Source organism: Rasamsonia byssochlamydoides (assembly GCF_041956645.1).
Source record: "Rasamsonia byssochlamydoides strain NRRL 3658 unplaced genomic scaffold VTN77scaffold_20, whole genome shotgun sequence".
NCBI lineage: Eukaryota > Fungi > Ascomycota > Eurotiomycetes > Eurotiales > Trichocomaceae > Rasamsonia > Rasamsonia byssochlamydoides.
This window is the reverse complement of record NW_027192403.1, coordinates 184,001-208,792: the sequence shown is the minus strand read 5'-3', so window position 1 is coordinate 208,792 and position 24,792 is coordinate 184,001. Positions and strand designations below refer to the sequence as shown.

The 24,792-nt window shown below is 51.0% G+C and overlaps 7 protein-coding genes across 7 annotated transcripts; 5 read left to right on the top strand and 2 right to left on the bottom strand.

The window, feature by feature from the left end:
* Positions 1 to 457: 457 nt before the first annotated feature.
* Positions 458 to 4,038, top strand: VTN77DRAFT_2948 (uncharacterized protein; the record flags this gene model as incomplete). The annotated part of the gene is made up of 5 exons (XM_069418843.1): positions 458 to 773; positions 833 to 947; positions 1,002 to 1,050; positions 1,120 to 1,507; positions 1,565 to 4,038. 5 exons carry the CDS (start codon positions 458 to 460, stop codon positions 4,036 to 4,038), a joined length of 3,342 nt encoding a protein of 1,113 aa, XP_069279006.1.
* A 2,578-nt stretch (positions 4,039 to 6,616) lies between these two features.
* VTN77DRAFT_2947 (uncharacterized protein) lies at positions 6,617 to 7,129 on the top strand (the record flags this gene model as incomplete). Its single annotated transcript, XM_069418842.1, has 1 exon — positions 6,617 to 7,129. One exon carries the CDS (start codon positions 6,617 to 6,619, stop codon positions 7,127 to 7,129), a length of 513 nt encoding a protein of 170 aa, XP_069279005.1.
* Positions 7,130 to 7,284: 155 nt separating this feature from the next.
* On the top strand, positions 7,285 to 7,980 carry VTN77DRAFT_2946 (uncharacterized protein; the record flags this gene model as incomplete). The annotated part of the gene is made up of 1 exon (XM_069418841.1): positions 7,285 to 7,980. One exon carries the CDS (start codon positions 7,285 to 7,287, stop codon positions 7,978 to 7,980), a length of 696 nt encoding a protein of 231 aa, XP_069279004.1.
* An 866-nt stretch (positions 7,981 to 8,846) lies between these two features.
* Positions 8,847 to 10,272, top strand: VTN77DRAFT_2945 (uncharacterized protein; the record flags this gene model as incomplete). The annotated part of the gene is made up of 3 exons (XM_069418840.1): positions 8,847 to 9,183; positions 9,247 to 10,192; positions 10,266 to 10,272. The coding sequence occupies 3 exons, from the start codon at positions 8,847 to 8,849 to the stop codon at positions 10,270 to 10,272; spliced, it is 1,290 nt and encodes a 429-aa protein (XP_069279003.1).
* A 6,840-nt stretch (positions 10,273 to 17,112) lies between these two features.
* Positions 17,113 to 19,147, bottom strand: VTN77DRAFT_2944 (uncharacterized protein; the record flags this gene model as incomplete). The annotated part of the gene is made up of 5 exons (XM_069418839.1): positions 17,113 to 17,921; positions 18,010 to 18,192; positions 18,254 to 18,754; positions 18,811 to 19,000; positions 19,055 to 19,147. 5 exons carry the CDS (start codon positions 19,145 to 19,147, stop codon positions 17,113 to 17,115), a joined length of 1,776 nt encoding a protein of 591 aa, XP_069279002.1.
* Positions 19,148 to 21,603: 2,456 nt separating this feature from the next.
* VTN77DRAFT_2943 (uncharacterized protein) lies at positions 21,604 to 21,989 on the top strand (the record flags this gene model as incomplete). Its single annotated transcript, XM_069418838.1, has 2 exons — positions 21,604 to 21,745; positions 21,811 to 21,989. The coding sequence occupies 2 exons, from the start codon at positions 21,604 to 21,606 to the stop codon at positions 21,987 to 21,989; spliced, it is 321 nt and encodes a 106-aa protein (XP_069279001.1).
* A 1,391-nt stretch (positions 21,990 to 23,380) lies between these two features.
* Positions 23,381 to 24,450, bottom strand: VTN77DRAFT_2942 (uncharacterized protein; the record flags this gene model as incomplete). Its single annotated transcript, XM_069418837.1, has 3 exons — positions 23,381 to 23,410; positions 23,549 to 23,555; positions 24,215 to 24,450. The coding sequence occupies 3 exons, from the start codon at positions 24,448 to 24,450 to the stop codon at positions 23,381 to 23,383; spliced, it is 273 nt and encodes a 90-aa protein (XP_069279000.1).
* Positions 24,451 to 24,792: the final 342 nt, after the last annotated feature.

Sequence of the window (24,792 nt, the reverse complement as noted above, 5' to 3'; positions counted from 1 at the left end):
GTGAGGGCCGTCAGAGCTTTGACTTGTGGTGGATCGTCCCTCACACGTCACCTGTTGCCGACATTGCCCTTACTTGGAAGCGATCTGTTTCGAAGGAAAGAATAAAAACCATGGCTGATCGAGCAGTTCCCGGTAGAGTAGACCGTCTTGTCAATCCTTTCTTTGTGGCTTGTTCACCGCACTCGTTCCGGAACAATATTCAATTCTTTTCCGCTCATTAGTCCCTCCTTGTCTCCGACTGCTTTCTCTCTTTTCCCCTGAGGACACTGACCATTTTCTATCATTAACCATTTTGCTACTTGCGACGACTCTCGTTGATATCAAGATCGCCAGCAAATGAGGCGGAATTACGATTAGACATTCATTACGTTTATGTGACCATCCTCATGATGCTTTATCACACGCAAAGATTACCAGAAACTATAATCTGTCTATAGTATTAATTTCAGGCGCCAAGATGCGTCTCGATAACACGGTCCTTATTTTCTCATCCATCACCACTAGCTGTGCTGTGGTCGCGGGGGATGTTTCCATATATGCAAGACAAACCGATGGAGGTACGACGACGACATCAGCTGTCTCTTCTGGTGTCCTGTCAGCACAGCCATCGCAAACTACCAGCACGAGTACCTCATTCGCTGCTGAGCACTCAATTTCAGCCACTGCGAGTGCTTCCACCACGATGATTGATATCCATACGGATCTTGCAGCTGGAACGGTCACCCAACCAACCGCAGTGCCTATATCGGCAAACGCCACAAATGCAACACAAGGCCAGTTGACGTCTCCTAGTTAGGCTACTTTTTGACATGACTGACTGTTGCAGATGCAGTCAATGCGAATGCTCTCCCGATTGAGCCAGAGATAACGCCGGCATTGGGTGTGGCAGGTGTTGTCCTGATCATATTGGGGATGTGCTACAATTTGATTGGAATCAAGAATCAATGGTGAGATTCGACTCTCGAGATGGTATCTGTCGTAATCCTAATGGGTTATTGCAGGCTTCATGTCTTCTTATCCGCGGCATTCTCTACCAGTTTAGCAGTTACGGTATGTCTCAGCTGATATTTTCACCGCATGGGCCTTGCTTGGTGGATGGCTACTGAGCATCTTATCTAGGTCCTGATCGTCTATGTCATGAGTCCTCCGGTTAGCAATGCCGTACAAGGAGCGTACTTTGTGGCCGCTTTCTTCACCGGGGTGATATTTGGGGCGCTCTCTCTCGTCTTCAAGGAGCTGACCGAGGGACTGGGTTGCCTACTGGGAGGATTCTGCCTCAGCATGTGGATTCTTGCCTTGAAGGCAGGAGGTCTCCTCACCAGCTCTGGAATCAAAGCTGGCTTTATCGCAGCGTTTTGCGTCGCCTCGTATGCTTTATCATTCAGCTCGTACACGAGACCCTATGCATTGATCGGATCAACAGCATTCGCTGGTGGTACAGCAGCAGTCCTCGGAATCGACTGTTTCAGTCGGGCAGGATTGAAGGAGTTCTGGTTGTATATATGGGGTGATTATTTGGATTACCTGGATTGTTGGTCGCAACGCTGCTGACTCTTTACTCTAGATCTCAACGACAATATCTTCCCTTTGGACACTACGACCTATCCGATCACTCGGGGGATCCGCGTGGAACTTGCGGTAATAGTCATCATCTGCTTGATGGGTCTGCTTTCCCAATTCAGGCTATGGAGGGTAGTGAGAGAAAGGAGGAAGAGGCAGACCGCCTTGCAAGAGGAGGAGAAGAGGAAAAAGGATGAAGCTGAAGCAGAAATGGGGAGAAAGTTCGAAGAGGACAACATGCGGGAACTGGCCCGTTGGGAAGCCGTCTACGGCAATCGGGAAAACCGTCAGTCGACTTCTGGTAAGGAGACTGAGGAGACGGAAAGTCCGCGAAAATGCTCGACTGCAACAGAAGTTGCAGAGGCTCCAGGCGACACGGTGGAAATGACGAATCAGTGTCAGCCAGGCCGTGATTCAACGCAGCCGACGACAATTCAGGAGGAGATTCACGAGAAAGAGGGGAAGGGAAATGAGACTGGGTCTCCCAACACGGAAGATCCTGACAACCCGGAGGCAGCAGGGCAGGATCAGGAAGAGGGTGCTCATCCCGAAGAAACTGCGCCAGTCCAAACAGATCCCTCGCCAATGACTCCGCCACCAACCGTGACACCTCTCCCATTCAAGGTTCCCGATCCCGCAGATATTCCAAAAAATAATGATGGCCATTCTATTCGGGCAACTTGTGATGATGCTGAATCTATTGCGACACGGTTATCTAGACGACTATCAGGCAGCACCTTCTTCAGGCGGCTGTCCAGGAACAGCAGCAGGATGCCGTCCGAATCTGAGGAAATGCTCGTGCCAATTCAACCTGCAAGCCCAGCTTCATCCGTGCAAGGAGTCATGGACGGCGACGACGAGTCAGAATTTGATCTACAAGATAACGCTTCGGAACGTGCATCTCAGGCAGAAGACTTATCTGAAGCTGGTATGGAATCGAGGCGAGAAACTCATAAACAAAAAGCTTCTGGTGCATCTCCGAAAGTAGAAGAAACTCCTGTCCAGAATGGCTTATGCTCAACAAAAGTCCAAGAGGCTCCTTTACAACATGATCAACTGTCAGAGAACTCTCAAGAAGGACAAGAGGGAAACGATCTTCCACAAAAGAGTAATCAATCAGAACCCTGCCGCCAAGGACAGCAAGTTTTTGCGCGAGATGGTTCAAAAGTTGCTCCCCAGGCGGATTCCAAGCGGAAACAACCACCAAATCTGGCTGCATTTGTCTTACCAGCCGGCCAGGTGTTTTGTTTATCCCCGGTGACGAGCCCACCGATGAAGTCCTCAGATGCAGCCTCAGAAAAGGAGGAAACTGTCAAGAAAGGATCCTCGTCACGGTCCCAATCTCGGGCAAGCACCGGAAGAAAGGCATCTCTCACCGCTGGAGCAGTTGAGAGACTACCCAGCCATGTCTCCCCGGTAGTCATGTCTTATCGCACGAACGAATGGGCAAAACATCTCTCGGAGGCAGACACTCCCGAACTTGAACCCATCCAACCGGTGCAAGATGACTCTGCTGATGTCGAGCACCGGGGCACAGAAGTGGCTGCTCCTGTGAGAGTGGGAGAGTTGCAGCAGACGGCTACGAATGCACCACCGCCTCCTGCTAGAGAGAGCCGTGTCTCTGAAGAGCCTATGGCCTATACAGTTAATCGATCGTCGTCTGTGTCCAAGCAGTCTGCTCATGAATGTTCACCCATTGGGTATGCCGATGGTATGGCTGCGCAAGCTTCTCGCCTGGCTCGAGAACCCGCAGCGTCCAGTCCAAACCTGTTGATGTCGGGAATGTCTGCTCCACACCCACATCCCGCTGCTCTGCGTGGATTACACAGTTCTTCTAGTCCTTTCCTGAACACCTCTCTTGCCGCAGCACCGATCCACCAGAGCGCAGTGGCGAATTTCCAGCACACCCAAGCGGATGAGCCTGTCTCTTTGTTGGCGCAGCGTGAGAGCATGGTCCGAAGTCGAATATCGTCCGTGTCGCTGAGTCGTGATTCTTGGCTTCCTCCTCGGTCCTATTTTCGGCAATCTTTCGAAGAAGGGCGTTTGTCATGCCAAGCAAGCCAGCTGAGTCTGCTCGAGGACGACGATGACATGCCCCTTTCTCAACGCCGGACGTTGCTGCGCATGGCGACCGATCCGAAGAGCACCAGTGGCGATTCGAATCCCGTCAATAATCGCGCATGGAGGGAGTCCAACAGGTCCAAAGCTCAGATGACGATGGCTGCCTGGCGCGTGTCGTTGCGCGAGGATCTCACACGATCCCAGACGCCGCTGGCTGACGTCAATATCGCCAGATCGAGCATGCTGGAGCAGCAACGTAAAGCCCAACTGGCGAAGCAGCAGCGGAAGATGGCATCCGAATACATCGACAACTGCATCGCCGAGAAGATGCAGCGGGGCGAAATGCGCGATCTCCACCGGGAGGTGCTGCGCCGGATGCAAGCGGTTGCGAATCGTCAAGTCATGGGAGGCGATTGACGGGGCCGTGATTAATGCCATGTTGATTATTTAGGGTCTGTTTATACTGGAATTTCTCGCACATACATCCCTGCTTATGCTGGCTGATATAGAATCCCTGTCCACGACCATACAAAGCTTAATGTTCAACGAAGTATGAATGAGTTAGGATTCTGGCGGTTGATTTGACGATTTTTTCTTTTCTCCATTATCCTGGATTCTTCTGGCTTTTGCCATCACAAGTCCTTCCTCCCCTTTGCATGTATAATGTATACCCGCTGCTGTGATGATTGACTGTATGTTGTATGTATGTAATGTACATACATTCATTCCCTGCCTAACGGTCACATACGGATATATATCACCCTTCCATCGCCTATGTACTGATCTATGCCTTTGCCTATGCTGCGAGTTGGAACACACTACGCCACTTGTCTAGACTTATAGACCATGTATACCCTTGTCGCTCGTTCTGTCAGTACGGGGTTGTCGCGTTGATATGATATACTTGTGAAAATAGTTCCGCATTTCCTCGTTATTGGATGATGACTTGGCAACTATTATTGTTAGCGAGTGTACTGCTCAGGACAGCATCGTTTATCCCTGTTTATATCATCAGGAAAATGAATTGATGGTCGTCAACTCACTGGTGCAGTTAATACTCTGGGGAGTATTACTCCGACCTCACCAGTCTCTCAGGTCTGGTCTGGTCTGGCCGTCTGAGTCGGCGTTGGTGGAGGTGGAGTGGAGGTGGCGCTAGTATCCAGCCTCGAACTTTATTACTCCGTATGATTATCGAGCAAGGTTCCTGGGCAGACTCCACTAAGGAATCAGGATGAGACAGGACCCTGGAGGTTCAGGAACAGGGTTTAGTATTATTTACTCAGCTCGGTTAAGTAGGCCCCGTATAGCTACCTACGTACCTGGCTATGACGTTTTGGGGATCCACAGGGCCAGGGCTGCAGCAAGGAGGCTGGCCCCTCTCTCTCCTTTCTTTCTTTACTTTTCCTTGCTTGGCGTGATAATTGACTGATTTGATTGCATCATCCGATATTATTTATTATTTATTATGGCGTTCGTTCATTGGTGATGGATTATGGATGGATATGGCTCGATCATGCGAGTCGACCAATATTAACCAGACCCATCGCAACAAACGCGTCATTCGATACGTACAGTACGGAGTTCTCCGTACAGAGTTCTATTAGCATTATTAGTAGGTAGCTAGCAATGCCAATCCGGGGCTTACAGGAAGCCAAGCATAAGGCCAAGACTCAGCAGTACGGAGGAGTCAGAATTCTGGCAGACTACGCATAAAATTACGATGAGCTTCCTTGACCAGGATCATATCATACTTTCCTATTACATCAAGAACCTGGGATAGGTAGTTAAATGGAAGTGTAGTATTATATTATATTAATTAACCTACGGCGTACAAGGGGTCGAAAGAAAGGAGTTGTGATTCCTCTTGACCTGACGCAAAATGCTGGAAACTCACTACCTTACGTAGCTAAGGGACAGTCCAGAGTAGTGGCGACACTGGCGAGTCGTTGAGAACTTTATTTAAACAGCCAGCCTACTCCAAACGCTGGAGGACGATCGCTGCAAGATGGAGTCCGATAATCGTACAGATATGCACTCCATGGGTCAGGACTCACGAAGATCTATAGACTATCTGATTTGGGAGGTCTGTCTGGTAACTGGTTCTCCGGAACTAATTAACCTAATAATTCGTGACGAACGATTGATTGTGGTGGCTTAATCCAGGGGCCTGGGTTCGTATCATTCTAGTATTCTCCTCCGTACAGTTATTTGCTGCCAAGAAACTGATCAATTGATCTGAATGGCCCTGGCGAAATTCCATTCTCCTCCACCCTCTGGAGGTCATCACTCGATTGATTCATTACTGGGACAGACCTGGTGTTCGTTCAAGATCCATCCATCCCGTCCTCTCCTCCACCTCCACCCCTAAACTGCCTAACTAACTATAACTAGTTTAACTTATTTCTGCCACCCGCTCGGGGGTCAGCCACTATTAGTTAGGTATTAGTTAGGTATGACCTCCCTGGAAGGCTGAAGCCTGAAGCTTCTTGTTTGCCTTTTCTCTTTTTAACTTTCCGGCTGTGCCGTGTCAATGGCATAATATTAATAATGCCATAATCGTACAGTATGGAGCCTACCTAGTGAAGCGTAAAATAGAAATAGAAAGGAGAGACCAAGGATCCATCGTCGTATACGGAGTACGTCTCAGCTAGCCTTGTCGTTCGTACTTATGCCCGCTGCAAGCCGCATGGCTGTCGGACAATCCTTGATTGCAGCTGCATTGATCGAGATTCAATAGGGTTATCTCTGCCTCTGTCGTCATTCGTCATCGCCGTCGTCTGGGGCCACAGGGCTGGCTGCTGTCTGTCTTGTCGCTTTAAATTTAAGAGATGAGGCGTCCGCTCCTGGGGAATACTGACTGAACGATCTCGTAGTATCACGCATCAGCCTGTCTTTACTTTTTTATTTTATTATATTTTATTTTCTGTAATTTTCTCTCTTTAATCCTACTATTCTACTATACTACTTATTACTTCTTTCTCTGCCTGCCTGCGGCATGGGGGTGGCCACGGCGCTGCCCCTTTCCCTTTCCGCAACGCCAACCGTGGTCCGTGACTGTCGCCATCTCCGCCCGTCTCTACCGCCATCGCCCTCGACCTCGCCTCCATCACCACTCGTCCTCGAGTCGACTTCTCCGAGTCGAGTCGTTGACCAGCTCCCTCCCGCCTCGTCTTGTCTTCGAAAACGGCGTCTTCCAACCGCCCCCAGGATCCTCACTACCTATCACCGCTGGCGGCGAAAGATCCTCGGTCGAGTCCTCCTGAAGGCGTCCCCGCCCACGTTGCTGTCCCCCAGCCGCTGCACCACCGTCCATCCCAGTCCAGAAACCGTCCTTTCTTTCCCTTTCGGGCCAATCTCAACAAGACTGCCGACCTGCCATCCGGCTCCCGCCTCTGGAATCCGATCAACTACATCCCACGCACCACTCTCGTCACCCCTCGTCCACCGCAGTTTTCGGACGAAAATCTCCCCCTCGAGGGGCCCAGTCGTGACGCGTACCCTCTGCTGACCATCCCCGAACAGCGTCGCAGTCGCCTGACCCCCTCCCCCACCAGTCTCGTCGTCGAACGCAGCGTCGAGGACACCGAGAGCGGGCGCACGAGCATCGCGTTGCCGCGGAATCAGAGGCGAAGTGACCAGCACGACCGGTCGCCTCAGCTAGACATGGCCGGAGATGCCAAGGACGGTCGAACAGAGCAACGGAGAGCTGATGAGAATACCCCCCGCCACGCAACGTCGGTGCCATCTCTCCGAGCGTCGACGCTTGCCTCGTCTCCCTCCGGCCCGGGGCCCAACGCCGAGGCGGCGGAGGAACTGGCATGGGGTCCTGCGCACCCGTGTTTCCCACACATGAATCCCCATGTGCCGATTACGTCGGAGGAATACACGACGACTCGAATCATCCGGATTCGCCGTGACTGGATGGTCAAGGGGGATCTCGCCCCGACGTTCTCGAATTTGTATCCTGAAATCCTCGATCCGCTGCTTCCCGAGCAGGAGTTCCGCCGCATCATTGCCAAGATCAATAGCGAGCTCATCAAGGCGTTCGATCCGTTTAGCCTTCGCAACTGGTTCGATGGGGTGATGGGGCTGCTGACGGGGTGGCTCTGGGATGATCTGGGGCTGTCCGGGATCAAAAGTCACTTGAGACGGTTGGAGGAGTGGCTGGAGAAATGGAATCGAGAAGTGGGCGCCAAAGAGGGGGTCCGGATCTGGAGTCTCCGACGGACAGCGTACATGACGCTGGACATTCAGATCCCGGACCCCAAAGTCGGTCTTGTCTCGAGTGAAGGTCCGTCGACGCCGGGGACGAGACCAGGCACCGGGTTGGGACACGCTGCTGAGGAGGGTCACCGGTGACACCAGCTCCTGGATGTGCTGTCTGTATGCGAGGAATCTGTTTCAATGCAAGGAATTACGTTGGTCGTCTCGTCGTCTGTCTGCATCTAGATCAGGCGTGATGTATATCTTTTTTGAGCGTGTTTTGGTTCTGCTTTCTTGGACAAAGTGTTTTTTTTCCCCCTATGATATCCAAATTGTTCGGTTGATACCTTTGACTTGTGCCAATAGTGCATTTAGACTGGCTGATTCCAACTGGACATTGCTCCCTTGGAGGGAGATTTCTTTCTATTCAACAAAGCAAAGTCTGGTGACTTTTTGTTTGGATTAGAGTCTTCTCTTCTATAGTATGTTGTAATTTTACTGTTGATGTCATATACATATGTTTTATATGAATTTCATATGGCTGGTTGGAAACTAGCAGGGACGGCAGGAATGGATGCGTTTTTTTTTCTTCTTGGGTGGAATGTCTGGGAATATTCTCCCGGGGAGTCATGGAAAGGATTCTTTCTTGTAGCATGCTCGTCTTGTGATTGAGATGCCAGTTGTGGCTAGTAGGTAGTAGAGAAGAGCTACCAGTAGAGACGATTTAAAGCCGTCGGGGATCATCACAGACACTGCTTCCACTGCTCAATTATACTGAACGTATATCTCAGCAGTAACTTGTTAAAAATTCAACTAGTCTACATATCAGTTGCCCTAAATGGGTTGATGTGATGCTGTTGTAGATTGTTGAAGTAATACGCAGCCAGCTGATAGGCTAGCTGACAGTCATCCAGCTCCGACCAAGGTCTCCACCCGGACAGAACAGACAGCTAGTTCACAACGTCACTCAACAATACAACATCAACATCAACATCAATGACCACAGACTGACAGCTGCGACAATGCTCTCCGGCATCCTCATCTTCAACCAGAAAGGCGAGAACCTGATCTTCCGCGCCTTCCGCAACGACTGCCGCCCGCGACTCGCCGACATCTTCCGCATCCAGGTCATCTCCAACCCGCAGGTGCGCTCGCCCATCCTGACCCTGGGCTCGACGACTTTCAGCCATGTGAAACACGAGAACATCTACCTGGTGGCCGTCACCAAGAGCAATGCCAACGCCGCCCTGGTGTTTGAGTTCCTCTACCGGCTGATCATGCTGGGGAGGGGGTACTTTGGGAAGTTCGACGAGGAGGCTGTCAAGAATAACTTTGTCTTGGTGTATGAGCTGTTGGATGGTGGGTGCCTCTTATCACTTGTGTCCTTTATACATATACTAATTTCTGACTTGATTGCTGTAGAAATCCTCGACTTCGGCTACCCCCAAAACACCGAAACCGACACGCTCAAAATGTACATCACCACCGAAGGCGTCCGCTCGTCCATCGCCAACTCGCCCACCGACTCCAGCCGCATCACCATGCAGGCCACCGGCGCCCTCTCGTGGCGCCGCGCAGACATCAAATACCGCAAGAACGAGGCCTTTGTCGACGTGATCGAGGACGTCAACCTGCTCATGTCCGCCACGGGCACGGTCCTGCGCGCCGACGTCAACGGCCAGATCATCATGCGGGCGTACTTGTCGGGGATGCCGGAGTGCAAATTCGGCCTGAACGACCGCTTGCTCCTGGACGGGGACGATGCCGCCAGGGCGACGCGCGCCGCAGCCGGGTCGGTCACGCTCGAGGACTGCCAGTTCCACCAGTGCGTCAAATTGGGCCGGTTCGACGCGGACCGGACCATCTCGTTCGTGCCGCCGGACGGCGAGTTCGAGCTGATGCGGTACCGGGCGACGGAGAACGTCAACCTGCCGTTCAAGGTGCACCCGATCGTGCGCGAGGTGGGCACGACCAAGGTGGAGTACAGCGTGGCGATCAAGGCGAACTACGGGTCGAAGCTGTTCGCGACGAATGTTGTCGTGCGGATTCCGACGCCGCTCAACACAGCCAAGATCACGGAACGCACGACGCAGGGCAAGGCCAAGTACGAGCCCGAGCACAACAACATCGTCTGGAAGATCGCACGCTTCACGGGCCAGAGCGAGTACGTGCTGACAGCCGAAGCCACGTTGACGAGCATGACGCACCAGAAGGCCTGGAGCCGGCCGCCGCTGAGTCTGTCGTTCAACTTGTTGATGTTCACCAGCAGTGGGTTGCTAGTGCGGTATCTGAAGGTGTTTGAGAAGAGCAACTACAGTAGTGTGAAGTGGGTGCGATACATGACAAGGGCGGGAAGTTACGAAATTAGGTCAGCAGTTTTTCATTTATTTATTATCCTTTTATTTGTTTATTCGCTGCTAACATGTTGATAATACATACAGGTTCTAATCTAATCAATCATCGTCGCAAGAAGAAACAGCGAACAGACCTCGTTGGATTATCAGCCAGGACGGGACCAGCCAGCAGCCAGCATCCATTATTTGTTTATTCTCATGTTATTCTCAGGCTGTCAAAGACAACGCAACGGACCAGGGAAAAGAAAACGTTGGTGTTTATGTCGATGTTATGTTTATAGCATCTATCTACCTGCAGGCATTGTCAGGCATCGTCAGGCATTATCAGGCTGTTTCCATTTCTGTTTCTTTTTTTGTTTGTTTGTCTATATCTTTAATTCTTCGGTTCGGAGCATACGGAGCGATTATTATCTTGTCTGGTCTTTTTGTCCTTTTTCCCCCTTGTGCTTGCCTTACTCGAGCCCTTCTATCTTCTATTTCTTCTATTCTTCTTCTATTTTCTATATATGTATGTATATCCCCCATGTTGTAGATAGATAGGATAGGATAGGATAGGTTCATATCACATCATCACATCATCAATAACGGCGTTGGGGTTATATGTTTTTATTTGTGCATGTGTTTTCTTCCCTGGGCTTGTCCCATCCTCACTCTCAGCCTTGAGTCAATCCTTGTCCTTGCCCTTGCCCTCCTTGTCGTATCTGTCTATCTATCTATCCATAACACCTAGCTTTCTCGCCCAAACTTTGTTTGATTTATGGGAAAGAACCTGCCCTGCCAGGGTATATATTTCCTTTATCTACGGAGACGGAAGAGGTACCTACGTAGATACCTATCTACTGTTAAAAAAAAAAACAAAAAACTCCAACATGTTAAGTAGTACCGTACCTGCTTAGTTATGCTTGATAGATAGACAGACAAAGAAAGAGGAGTGAATGAGCGAGTGAGTTACCTAGGTAGTTGCTGCACATACCTGATTAGATAGATAGATAGATAGATGAATAAATATTATTATATGGCACGACAAAAAAACAATGCGCAACTGACCAGTGGTCCTCCGACTCACTGTCAGGAAGGAAGATGGGTCACACAGCAGGGATGAATCGCGTAGCACAGCAATAGCAATAGCAATAACATAGCATATATGAAGTACTCTAAAAGGAAAGAAAAACTGAAGATAGTTAACTGCCTGTATATATATATATTCGGGGTTTGATCTTTTTTCCCTCCCACGGTTCTTTAACTTAAGTAAAAAAAAGTTGCAAGTAAGTATATTAATAATATTCATATTAAAGTATTGTGTATGTATCAAGGTACAGTACAGAAATTTATATCTTGTGTCTAGTCTAGTCTAGTTCATCACCAATGTTCATCTCATCATGTACAGCACACTACCCAGGTATGTATGTACAGTACATAAATAAATACATCGTTCAACTGGTTCGACCATTAACTCTGCTTAACCTGGTCAGAAGAAAACTTGGCGAGAGAAAGACGACAGAATCATCATTTCGACAGACATATTATGCTACCGATGCTACCGATGCTAAGTTACAGACCCCTAACCAACCCGTTATAACTGTACAAAGGCTTTTTCTTCTTCGCTCTGTCAGCTGTCCATGGATTTCGTTGGGAAGCATGTGACGGCTCTGGATACGCATACTCGGGTAGAGGTTCAAACAGACTCGGCCCGTTCTTCAGTGACTCGGCTGCGATTCGTGCCGCTGACAGAAGCAGCTCGTCTTCGTCGATCTGCAATTGAGCCCGCGTATCAGGTTTCTTTTCTGCCGGCGGCTTCTTCTGGGTCACCTTCTTCACCTCTTCCAGGATCGGTAGAGTTGGGAGAGGCGCGATAGACGCAAGCGCGAGAGATGTCCGTTTTGGACGAGCTGGCTCGGGCTTTGAAACCTTGGCAGGAATCTCTTCTTCAGGAGACGGCAGTTGCTCTTCCTCCTCCAATGGCCTCTTACGGCTAGCAGGAACATCCTCTCGTCTTCTGCTGGCGGACTGCCGCAAAGCTTCTATCCAGGACTTGCGAAATTCCGCCGAATCAGGTGATGAATCGGGATCTGAAACTGGTGGCACCACCGAAGGCACCGTCTCAGTGGCAGTGGCCTTGGGAGTAGTTCGTTCCGGATGTGAATCCTCAGTGGGTGGCATACTGGGAGGTGGCTGCGGACTGGCCGTAGCAACTGGCCCCGGCAACTTCTCCGGCAACTGCTCCGGCAACTGCCCCAGGTTCTGCTGCTTCAGACGGTCTTCATTCGCTGGAGTGGTAGGAATAGACGACAAAGTCGAAGCAAATGGCTGCGTAGGCTGGGTTTTCACCTCGTTCGTGGTCGTTACAGGAGAGACTGGTTTAGTCGTTGGGAAGATAGCAGGACGTTCTGTCTTGTTAGCAGGAACCGCTTTATAGATGGAATTAAACCGAGACCTACCTTCAGTACTGGGTGGAGATACACCATTCTTCTGTCCGAATGTGATTGAAGTCTGTCCTGCTTTGCCATCTTCCGTACGCGTCGAGAAGCTGAAGCCAGCGCTTGACTGGCTTTGATTCGGGGTAAAAGAAAAGCTGGGAGTATTCCCGAAGATGTTGTTCGTCTTGACTGAGTCAAAAACGCTGTCAGGCTTCTTCTCCCCTGATGCATCAGGTGGAGGAGTTCCACCAGCAATAGCAGCTGCAATAGAAAAAGGCTGCGCCGTTGTTGCAGCGGAGGGAGGCGTTGTTTGCGAGAGATTGGACTGGAATAAACTAGGCGACGCCGGTTTGGATATGTTTTGTATGTCTGGGGTAGAGGAGGGGGTTGGTGTGGGCGAAAAGATCGAGGGTGTTTCTTGTTTCGGGGCTGCAGCAGGAAAAAGTTCATGTTTCTGGGTTGGTTGAAATGGGTTGGAAGCGAGTGCAGATGGTGACCTTGCTAAAGGCGCAAATAAAGAGGAGAAAGTTGGCTTGGATTCAGTGATCTGGGCAGCGGGCGTAGCCCGACCACTATCAGAATCATGTGGAAGGCTGGACACAGACTCCGCTGAGTCAGACTCGGCCGGCAGAGGAGACTCGCCATTTGCTCGAGCCGGTTGAGAGATCTCGTTGTCTTCCTCGCTGACGAAGAGTTCATCCTCTGAAGCCTCCGAGACAGTTGCTACCTGTGATGGAACTGCGCGGGGCGTGAGGAGCGAGGGGTCAATCATCCCCTGGCTTGCTGCTTGCTTGACATTCAATCCAAGGATGATAGCCACCAACGTTCTCCCGCCGCGCTTCGATTCTACGTATTTTTCGGAGAAGGCATGTTGTGTCGAAGGCTGGAAGTCTGCTGTCGAGTTAAAAAAACGTTCAAACGCATAGCAAAATGTCGGCGTACATACCAACAGAATCGATAGGGCGACTGCCCCAGTCGAGGTACAATTGTCCCTGACTGTTTTCAGCAAAACTAAGACCCTGTTCTTCGCAGAATCGATGTGTCTGTGAGTCGTTGTCGAAATAGAGCGCCTGAGTCAGCTCATCCAACGTCCATTCCTCATTCTTGTGCTGTTGAGAAAGAGGATAACGGCAGTAAGCCTTCCAGATCGATCGAATGGCGGTCTGGCGGACGTTGTTGAAATAGATTTCCGCAACACATGCCATCAGGTATGACACCCTCGGGGACTCCACCAGACTGAAGAATCGAGTGTAGAACCCTTGGGCAATTGCATTTGGTCGCTTCTCATCCAGAGTGCCTTGATACTCCCACGTATTGCTGGCTGCAGCAAATAACTCCAAGGCTACTTTGACCTTTGGCGATTGAAGCAGCTCTTTGGGCCACTTTTGCACACGGGTTTCCAAATCCGGCCGTTGATCGTGAATCGCAAAGACGATGTAGTAAGCGCGGAACTCCTCCTCATGAGGAAACGTAATGCGACCCCGGTTGTCGTCGTAGTAATACATAAGCGAAAGCATTGTATTGTTCAGCTGTTCCCGTTCCTGGTGGTGATCAAACTGCTCCTGGTTGGCCGGACTGGAGAGCAAGTGTAGCGAGACGATGTGAAAGCGAGCGATTCGCTCCAGACACGTCACTGCCATTCGAACATGATCCTCCTGCGTCAGTTGTTGGACGGAAAAATCGTTTCTGATCGATCGAGTACGATCCCAGACGAATTTATGGATCAGTCCAAGAGGTTCAGGACCGCCTATGACGTGTCGTATCAGGTAATTCATGGTTTGGAGAAGCGTTTTGGGCGTGCGAATATCCGACGGCAGTTGCTCATCGTAACCCGCAGCAGATCTTCGGAACCGTTTCAACATCTTCGATTCCATATTTTGGTACGAATTTGTCGCCGGGTGAAGATACTGGGAGTAAGACATCAGCAACTGATGCCGCCAGGGTTTCGGGAATGAGGAGATGATACCTTTTCACTTTTGTCGACCATCTTTTGAACGATGCGTTCCACCCGCTCGAACTCGGGACACATGCTTGTGCAGGTCCCCACAGGAGTGATGGCCTTCTTTAACGATGTCGGCTGATTAGGATCCGCCATCTGGCCTTGTCGGATGGCTCGTTCTCTTTGCTTCGCTCTGTCGAGTTTAAGCTGATGGATAAGTCAGCCAAAATCCAGGAAAGACATGGAGCGGCTTGCGTCTAGCATACTTTTTCGTAGCGATCATGATAAGCATTGATGGTTTTCGCATCTTCCACAGGGACGGTTGACATGCCCGCGCTGGGTGCCGGTTTCTTCGGAGCAGGTCGACGCCGAGGATCTCTATTGCGGTCGACGGAGTCCCCAAACGCTGGCTGTGGAATGGAGGGTGCTCCAAAGGTGTGGGTGCCCTTCGTACCTCCCGGTAAAAGCGACGGTTTGCCGAATTGGCCGGTTACGCCGTTCTTGAATCCAGTCGCCCCTAAGCCAGCGTTCGACTTGAGCTGTGCGAAAGGGGAATTCGACGCCGGNNNNGCCGGAGTCCCTCCGCTGGGCCGCTCCTGCCTCTTCTGCCCGCCATGAGCATCCGACGAAGATGAAGCAGCAGCAGCAGGGCGAGCTGCCGTGCTACCACTCCCCCTCATACGTCCTCGAGATTTCGATTCACGGTTCGAACTGGCATTTCGGGTCTGAGAGGGTGCTGAGCGGCCGTTCGCCGCACGACCGCGTCCGGAGGCGCCTCCATCTTTTTGGCCAGCAGCGATCGCAGCAAAGGGATTCGATGGATTAGGCATCCTGCTCCGACCAGCGATAACGCGCGATGCCTAGAATCCTCCCTGAGCTGAGCCTCAACAGCAGGTCAGCTCCGCAGAACTCGCCACGTCCTTATCAATAACTTCTCTCTCTCTTTCCCACAGTCAACACACCGCTCTTTATGCTTGCAGAAATTCAAAATGACGTGCTGTCTCGTCGAGGGCGACTCGTGAACAGGATACTTCTCGGATCGCTAACCGGAGACGCATGCGTTCCAAGACGGACGGAGGCCAGGAATCAGCTCAGAACCACGGTGAGAAGGCCGTCCAGTTTTCGCCATGGCGCATCGAAGAGGACGAAAACGGGGACTCCTGTCCATACGAAGAAGGGAGGGAGGGCAAACATCGTCAGATGGGCCGTACGTACCTGTAGCGCAGAGAAGTCGGGAATACTCTCAGCTCCGGTGGCCACATGCAGGGACACAATCACGGGGACCGTACAGCTCCAGTCTCCCAGCGACGAGGAGAGAACTGCGAGACAGCAACAAACGGAGACGGGATGCGGCTGTAGCAAGTGACTTGGACGAAGAAAGAGACCGTTTCTGCAGAATGGAACCAGCCATCAAACAACGGCGACGATAGGTCGATCAGAAGAAATGACGCTGTTGTCAACCGCGGAGTCAGATTGTGGAAGTGGTGTTTTAGGAAACAGACATCAAGCGAGCGAAAGTCCGTCCCTGCTCTGGTTGAATTGCTGCGACGAGTCGTGTGAGCAGGGACTTGTCTTTGTTGGACGAGGCAGTGAATGCGTAGAACAGCCCAAGCCAAGCGCAAAGAGACAGCTCAATCATCGCTGGGCCGAAGTTGCGCTTGCTGCCGTGCACGGGCCACTATCACCACTTGCATTCACTAAGCGGGCGTCTACGGAGTAATTACCGCGCTCCGATTCTCTATCATTGATCTCTGAATAATACTGCTTATACTGCTTTTATTGTAGTTGAAACACAGTTAGAGCTTATGTAAGTCCTTCCATAGAGCAGCTCTCCTCCTCATCCATTCACTCTCAGACCAGGAGACACTTAGGAAACAATAGGGCATCAGTCCAATTATGATTAATTCGGAAAACAACAAAACACTGTGTTGTTGATCCAGTACTCTATCTGTTTCGTTCAGTCAACAGCAACTGAAGTCGTAAACCCCACCTACATGACATACATCTCAAACACCATGCTGCCACCAACGTTCCCAGAGGAAAAGCTTGGATGGATCGTTGTGGAAACAGAAGATCAAAAAAAAAAAGAACAACAGGACAATCACGATGTCTCTCTTGCCATGCCCACTTCTTAACAAGACCAGCTTGCCTCGTGAGGTTTGCACTCTCCCAACACTTTTCTCAAGGCACTCCTTGACCACCCATATGGTACGCCTCACCCAAAACGGAGCTTACAGATATGTCCAAAAAAAGGAAAGAAAGAAAGAAAGAAAGAAAGAATAACGAAAACAATTCAGACTGAGGAACAAGAGAGATGAAAACTCAAGGATATCGCGACAAAACAGTTTAACCATCGAATCACATTCAAAGAAAAGTACACACAAGAGGAATCACAAGGTTTGACAGTCATGTCTTTCATGTTGGCGACCTTCGGCAGATGTTCAAAGATCCCACAACACAGACACGCAAATCCTGTCGAAGTAAGAACAAGCAGCTTGGTGGTCGTCCACTCATATCGGTCGTAGCTTCATGAAGATGGAGATAGTAGAGAAAAGAGAGGTGATTGGAGAAAGTTGATCTAAACGAGAGAAGCTTCGGCGCCAGCGTCGGGGCGCGGCACGACATGAGGATGACCCAGAGAACCGGTACGGAATGGAGGAGGATTCATCGTCATCACGTCTAGCGGGGCCTGAGCTCGTGCTCCATGCGGATCTGGAAGACCATGGGGCCCAGGGACCTCCTGTGAAGGCGTTGGAGGGAACATCGTATATTGTGGATAGGGCATGTGCTGCTGGATGGTGCGGTTGGATCCACCACTGTATTCAATGGGACTGAACATATTCTGCTGGTAGGATGGTGACCATCCACTAAACTGAGTGGGAGACTGTTGTGGCTGCATCGCCGGTTGGTTGAGCGGCCTGATCTGTTCCTCTGATGCGGACGAAACAAATGACTGCTGTGCCATGTAATCGAAACCCCGATGACTGCAGGGGCTGATTACCGTCATGCCCGTGGGTGTGCGAGTTAGAGGTTGTGAGGAGAAATTATCCTGATATTCCGTCTTAACACTCGACTGCGGGGACTGGAATGCATGAGATTGCCGTGGTTGATCCTCGAAACCGAGGGTTGGAGCCATTTGGAACATTTGATTTCGATCAGTGGCCATTGCTACCGACCTGGCCTGTTGCGGAGCGCTGAGAGGGTCGACAGTAGTTGTCAGGGGCGCCGATGTCTGCCCCGCCGACGAGAGAGGGGTCAAAAGCCCTTCCTCGATGTCCTCATGGTCAACCTGGTCTCCTTGTGGGTCTGAATCACTACAACCATCCGAGTCCTTGTCGTTCTTGAGTCCTGGATCACGATTGACAACGTAGATCACCGTGGTTGGATCTTTACAGTGGTCAGCACGTCATTTCCCATGGAGCAGTGGAACTGGACGCAAGACGAAAAGCAAGTACAAAGGATGCCCAGTACGTACCGACTTCTTGTCTTTCCAACCGCTCTTCGAGCTTTCTGACCCGGAAAATCTCATCCAAGATCTCCATTCGTTCTGGGGGCTTGATTTGTCTTTTTGCATCGTACGCAACCTCCTTCAGCTTGTCAGACGTGATACCGTACTTGCCAAGGTTCCGAATGATGTGGACCAGGAGGCGCAGTCGCTCTGAAAGCATTTCGTGAGTAAAACACTGCACTGTACCTCGTGATGTGGAAAGAAAGCTCACGGTCTTTTTTGAGATGATCAGGCTCTTTGTGGACAACCCCTGCGGGCCACCACTCTGGCTTAGTCTTCTCAGGGTCGCCCTTCTCACCAGGTGGTGCGCCTGGTGGGGGTCTGCCGCCATTGTACGGATGCTTTACTTGCTTGCGAGGCTCAATAAATTTGATGAAAGCCTTGGCCATTTGTCGACAGTTCAGTTGCTGAAAGTGTTTCAAGGCCATTTCGTAGTAGGCTTTGACCTTCTCTTCGTCGCCAACCTCAAGGGGCACTCGGTCAACCGTAGAATATAACGTCGTTTCTTCGGTAGGGCCGTCAGGAATCCCATCGATATACTGCATATCCAAGGCCGAATCGCGCGTGAGGCCTTTCCGTCGTTTGGCCTGACGAACTGGCTGCCAGCCACCGAGGTCTCCGTCTTGGTTAGGCAATTTAGCTGCGTAATCAAAGGAGAAATTTGAAGTCGAGAATGTCACATCATCATCATTAAAGATGGGACGATGCGGTCCTACACGCCAGAGGGTCAGTCGTCCATTTCGGCATCATGAAGAGTCATTGACATACCCATGGGCATTGTCCGATGAGCATTGGCCTTCGCTCTGACAACTTTCAGAAATTTTTCGCGAAGTTCCGGAGTGAAGAAGCCTTGACTCAGTTCCCGAACGGCCGGGGACTCTTCGACTCTCACGTTCCCAATGTTGTCCATGTAAATCAGAGCGTAGTGTGAGAGAGTGTGCCGGGCCAGGACCATGTTCTGTGGATTCATCAGCTCAGTGTGGTCGTTGAGTGGATTGGGGATTTTACGAACCGGCGCATCCCATGCTGTGTAGTCCTCCTGGCAGACGGACGGCGAAGCCCGCTTAGTAGGGCCCGTCCCAGGGATAGGTCCTGCAACAACCATAGTTGCGTTTTGTGATAGTTGGTGGACACCAATGGCAGTTGTATATATGTTGGAGAGACGGGTTTTTGGGTGCTGGATACCGCGTTCTTTCGCTGTGGTGATCTTTCTCCCTCAGAATGCTGCAGTAGTCGAGAAGTGTATCAAGACCGTTTAGGTCAGGAACTGTGATAGCAGCGATATATTCACGGACGCAGGCTGTTCATCTGAAAATCGGAATCAAACAGATCTGACGCACAAGCCGTTGCTTGATTTTTTTGATTCGCTGTCGTCAATGTTGCAGAGAAAAAAAATATATGCAAGGATGGCGATATTATCTTCTGATTCTAGGACTTGTTGCTTCCAGGCCAACACTTAGGAAGATAGAAAGAAACGAGGTCTTCAGCAATCCAGAGGAAGTGCAGACCATGAAATCAACAGAGCGGCCACCCAAACATCGAGGAGAACAAATTGGAAATCCGAGTCAATGAGCAGAATCTGCTCAAAGATAGAGATTGGGATCAGAGCTTCAGCTTTAGGGACAACGCTGGTCAGGAAACAGATCTGAGATCAATATATAGAATGTGGCAGACAAAGATACACATGAAGAGGACGACAAGGAAGATGAAGAGGGGCGAGAGAAAAGACATCAGGGAAAAGGATTCAAAATGAGATCGGGTGGTGGGACTGGACTGATATACCCCGTGATATACCGGGGTAGTTGATAAATACAAGCATTTAGACTGCGGGAGTCCTGGATGGTTCGGCTCTTTACCCGCTAGCCGAACACATCATTGCGTGGACGATAAGGGGGCCCCTCGAAACGCCAAAAAAGAATCAAAATAGATCGGTGGGACTCACCCACAGACAGGGCACCAGACAGGAGGAACACTAGTTTAGTGGAGGGAGTCCAGTGCGCCGTCGTCAGGACGATGTACGGAGTGGACTGACAGAGGACGAGAAACCAGGTTGCGCTAGCAGCTCGTAGTCGATTAGACGGAACAAAAAGGAAACGAGCCGTCTTGCAGGGGAATTATTAGCAGCTCACGAGTTTACTCGCTTTGAGACCAGGGTCCGGAATAAGATTTGCAAAAAAGAAAAGAAAAGAATTTATCGTAGGGACGATTGGCGTCGCGAGTTGGGGACTCAGACGCGGCGGGGTACCAACGAAGGAGGCGACTGATTCAGGTGTATGTATGTACGGAGTACTCCGTATGCATGTCTAGTACCTGCAAGTTAAACGACGGCAGCGACGAAGCGAGGGACCAGATTCTGCTGATACGACGAGACTAGATAACTTTGATACAGCACGGTCCTTTCCCACGCGAGTTCTTTTGCTGGAGATAGAGTTATGGCAGCATGACCAATTGTTCCATTGTTGCCCTCTTCCTTGGGTGCGCGGACGGCCTCGTTCCATGGTCCAAGAACCTACAGTAAGAAATCCAGGCCTTAATGATGGGCAGTGTGCTGAAGGAAGGTTGCTTGTCTGTTTCGAAGGTGAGGCAATGCAGCGCCCTTCCTCGCAATGGGCTTCCGATCCAATCTCCTTGCTGGGATCGCTCTTGCAGCGACCTAAGGTGGATGTGCTCCAGGCTTTGCTCGGAGACAGGCTGTGGCGTGTATACTATTGGGGGATCCAGGCTCCCCACACGAAAATCCTAGTGGCGTGCGCTTGAGAGACGCCCATCGAGAGAGACGATCTGACGGATGCCGTCAACTTTCAAGGCCTCCAAGAAGCCGGTGCCTTGGAAAGCATAGACCACGCTCGGCTCCAGCAAGCGATGGCAAGTAGCTCAGATTGAAACTGCCAGGCCAGGGCGCTTAGCCCTGGAGAAGAGAAGCAGGAATGTCAGTTTTAACACTCCCCCCAATCCATATTATTATTATAGGGAGGCATGTTGTCTTCCCGGTCTTCTCCGTAAAACAAAGGAACAGGTCGAGCTGGGGCCTATGCCATCCATGTCTGTTTGATGCAGTCACGCAGTCCCCAGGAGTTCATCTGCCATTCTTTCATGCCAGCCATTTAGGCAAGTCGCTGCATCATACTCTAATGGGGAGCGGCTTTGGCAGAAGGAGGTGGGACCCGAACTGTGGAAGCTCGATCCGCTGGTTTGCAGAGGAAAGGGATACGGCATTGTGGAGGACTGTTGGTAAGTTAAGTTAGTTGGCCACGCTTTCTTTTCGATCGGGGATCTGGAAGAATGTTCCCCGGGACCAGTCAGCGGCCAGAAATCGCAACGGGCAGGAATGTCTAAAAAGACGTACATACAGAGTGCAGATAGCCACCGGTGCCTATGTAGGCACACATACATGACTAATTCGTAGCCAACCCACCATTTCCAGAAACATCTTGGGGCCGAGGTCAACCGGACGCTGATCATGAAAATAGCACAGGCAGGGATTCTGGCCACCGTAATAATGGCGGTCCCAACAAACGATTGATTGCTGGTTGCCGGGTTCCATGGAGGGGTAATGGAAGGATGCGAAGGCACTTTCCCAAAGAGATCACGGGTGTGTCTCGTGGAAGTCACATGCAACTACCTTTGGCTACTACAGCACATCGCATTCGTCCTCTTCCGTATGCCATTATTATCTCCTACAGGACAAGAAAAATACACAGAGGTATGTGATCCAGCTCCAATTCTTCTCAGAAACGTTTCATACTCCGTACTAATCTATGGCACAAGCATCCGCAGAAAAGGGCCAGAGACCATGGAAGATTCAGAGGCCTGAACACCACCTAGGAGATCGATGGGCAGCTTGCAGGACAAAGGTCTGGAAGCCAAGCCTTTTCTGGAAACCTACTGTAATCGCCTGCCGGTATCCAGGCGTCCAGGGCCAGTGGTTAGCCGCGTTAGCCACCTGAGGCACAGTCTACTCTGTACCTATGCCGATTACCGATGGTGTTCCCCCCTGTTCATCAAGTCATAGCAAACTCCGAACAAGCCCGGACGAGTCAAATCCATCGCCTGCAATCAGTGTTGGCTCCGGCTCTTCGGGAGATTGCATCATTACCTGGCAGGGGTCCTGGTCAGAAGCAACTAATATTTTCAACTGTCACTAGGCACGTCACCACGGACGTTCTTCTGGATGCCTCCCTAACTTAGCAGCCCTGATTCCCGAATGTGGCTTGACGACGGCTGCTAGGTCCCCAGTCTGGTAAGTTACCCTCCCCCACCTTGAGGACCTAGAACGTATGTAATGTACAGTACATACAGTACATACGACTCAATGTCTTTGCCCGCTATTGATTATCAATCTGACTACTAGTGATTCCAACCAAAGGCGGACAATTCCTTTCTCCTCCGGATGCCAATCGTATCAGCTAGTTCTCGCTGATCCTCGACGCCTGTCCCATTTATTTTCTAGGGTGGCTTGGCATTTGTTGGTTGCGCGCCAGCTACACTGAGCATGAAACGAATGAGAGAACTGGTAGACATTGGCTTTGAAGCTTCTCATATGCGAGTAATCGAGGCAAACCGCTGTCGCAACAGAAACGGATACGCGGAAAAAGAACCGTGATCCCAAAGCCGGCTGCTGAGGAAGATCTTGTGCGCAAGATGGCGGCCGCGTGGATAGGAAAACGTGACACTTTCCTCTGGCAATGATTCCAGGCTCCAGGATCCAAAGTCCAGACCCTGCATGTCCGTGCCGGTGGAAAAGCAGGACGCAGATCGACTGCGCCTCCGTGGCTTGCCACGGTCTGGCCACACGATGCTCCTCGCAAAGATTTCTGCATTTGGGCCCTTACCATGCGCTACTACGGAAGTTCAGATACATACTCCGTACTGCGTACGGAGTACTATTATTGTACGAGACTCCGTACATACCTAAAGAGCATCCCTTTGAAGCTATTCAGACCATACAGTACTAAGTATTATTAATAATTGGTAAGGTATTGACTAGATTAGCCGGCCCGCCTAACCTTCCCGGCCGCGCAAGGGCCGCCGGACCCAGCCTCGTCGATGCACTAACAATCAATCCAAGGGCTTCAGCCTGTCAACACTGCCAGCTGCTTTCAGGCTCATCGATCCACTAGATGGCAGCATGTCAGCTGCGGTATCTGTCCCAATTTTTGGCTCCCGCTTTGACACCGGCCTACTAGCCCTCACGAGGCCAGTCAGAGATCAGGTCGAGGACAGGGTCACTCCACAGTCCACACCCGGTCCCTCGGGTCCTGGCGTTTCAGAGAACGAAGAGAGGAACGAAATTTGATCACGGGAGACGACAAAGCTGGTAAAGCTGACAAATCTGTCGCTAATCAGACGTCAACTCCACGACTGATACCTGAGCCATTCGATTAGTCATTAGTCCATAGTCTACAGGGGAGTTCCTGGTGAGCCACTAGGCGCAAGCGTTGTGGCTCGTGAAGGAACGTTGTTCTTGCAGAATGTAATACTCCGTACGGAGTATCTGGAGACTTACGGAGTCTCTGTACTCGGCACTCAGTCACCTAGCTGCTTCTCTGAGCAGACGCTGGCGGGAGGAAGACAGATTGATTGGACATCGTCCAACGTCCCTTCATGATCCTGTTCGCGTGGCTGGTTCGCATGAGGTAACTCTTCAGCAGGGCAGAGCATGCACTCGGAATCTGCTTATACTCCGGACTCGCTGTATAATTCCTTCACGAGGACTCGCCAAAATCAAATATGGATTTCTTCCCCACATCGAGGGAGATTGGCAGATGATTAGTTCCAGGTTGGCGCGATCTGCTACTTTAGCTGGAACTAGGGCGGTGGGCCCCGATCCTTCAAGCCGCACCGACTGACCAGCAGATTGGGACGAAGTTGGTCGAGTCGACTCGACGAGGGAGAGACCTCAGATGGAGACAGGGTCGTCCCGCGCACCGTCTCAACATCAACCAACCAATTCACACGCCACTGCCATTGCGCTGGGGACCGAATCAAGGGTTGCAGAACGAACTTCCAAAGAGCGAAGACTCGTTTGTGGAAGACTAAGTTAATCTTCGGGACGGAAGATGGGAAATGGGCCATCAACATGATAAGCTTCGACGGGTCGAGTACGGAATAGACGGGCAGCAATCAATCTTCACGTCGACACACAGGGTGAAGCCTGTTCCTCGATACGCACATTCTTGCAAGTGACGATCCTGGGCATTTCGGGCGTCGAAAGGCCTCCGCAGAAGTCCTAACATTTGTACAGACTATGTGTGTTTTCGTGACGACTTTCTCATCCACGGAGTACCATTCATAAAATGCAATGATGTTAGCATCATTATCATCATCGTCGTCGTCGTCGTCATCGGACGATGCAGATTGTTGTATCAGATGGACGCAGATGCAGTGCATCCATGCGATCAGCCCCATTGCTGGCCTCCGATCGAGATCTGGATCACCATGCAAGTTACATGCATGAAGAACCGTATCTGTTGTCCGATCCACCTGTGAGGAATGAGGATATCGTGAGAACTGCTCTAGAGGCATGACTGCCGCATGAGGTTCCATGGTTCCATGGTTCCTGAGCTTGGCGGTCCGTTCGTGCCGCGACGGCGGGTGGAATGAGCTTCCCCGCGTCTGCAGCGACTATTTGTCATGATGCTGCTGATGATGGGGCCAAAATAGCAAATATGCAAGGAAGGAGGCGCAGAGGAGACGCAGTGAGGAGAAGTGGAGTCTCAGCCACCGCTGCAGGAACGATCTCGTCGGAGA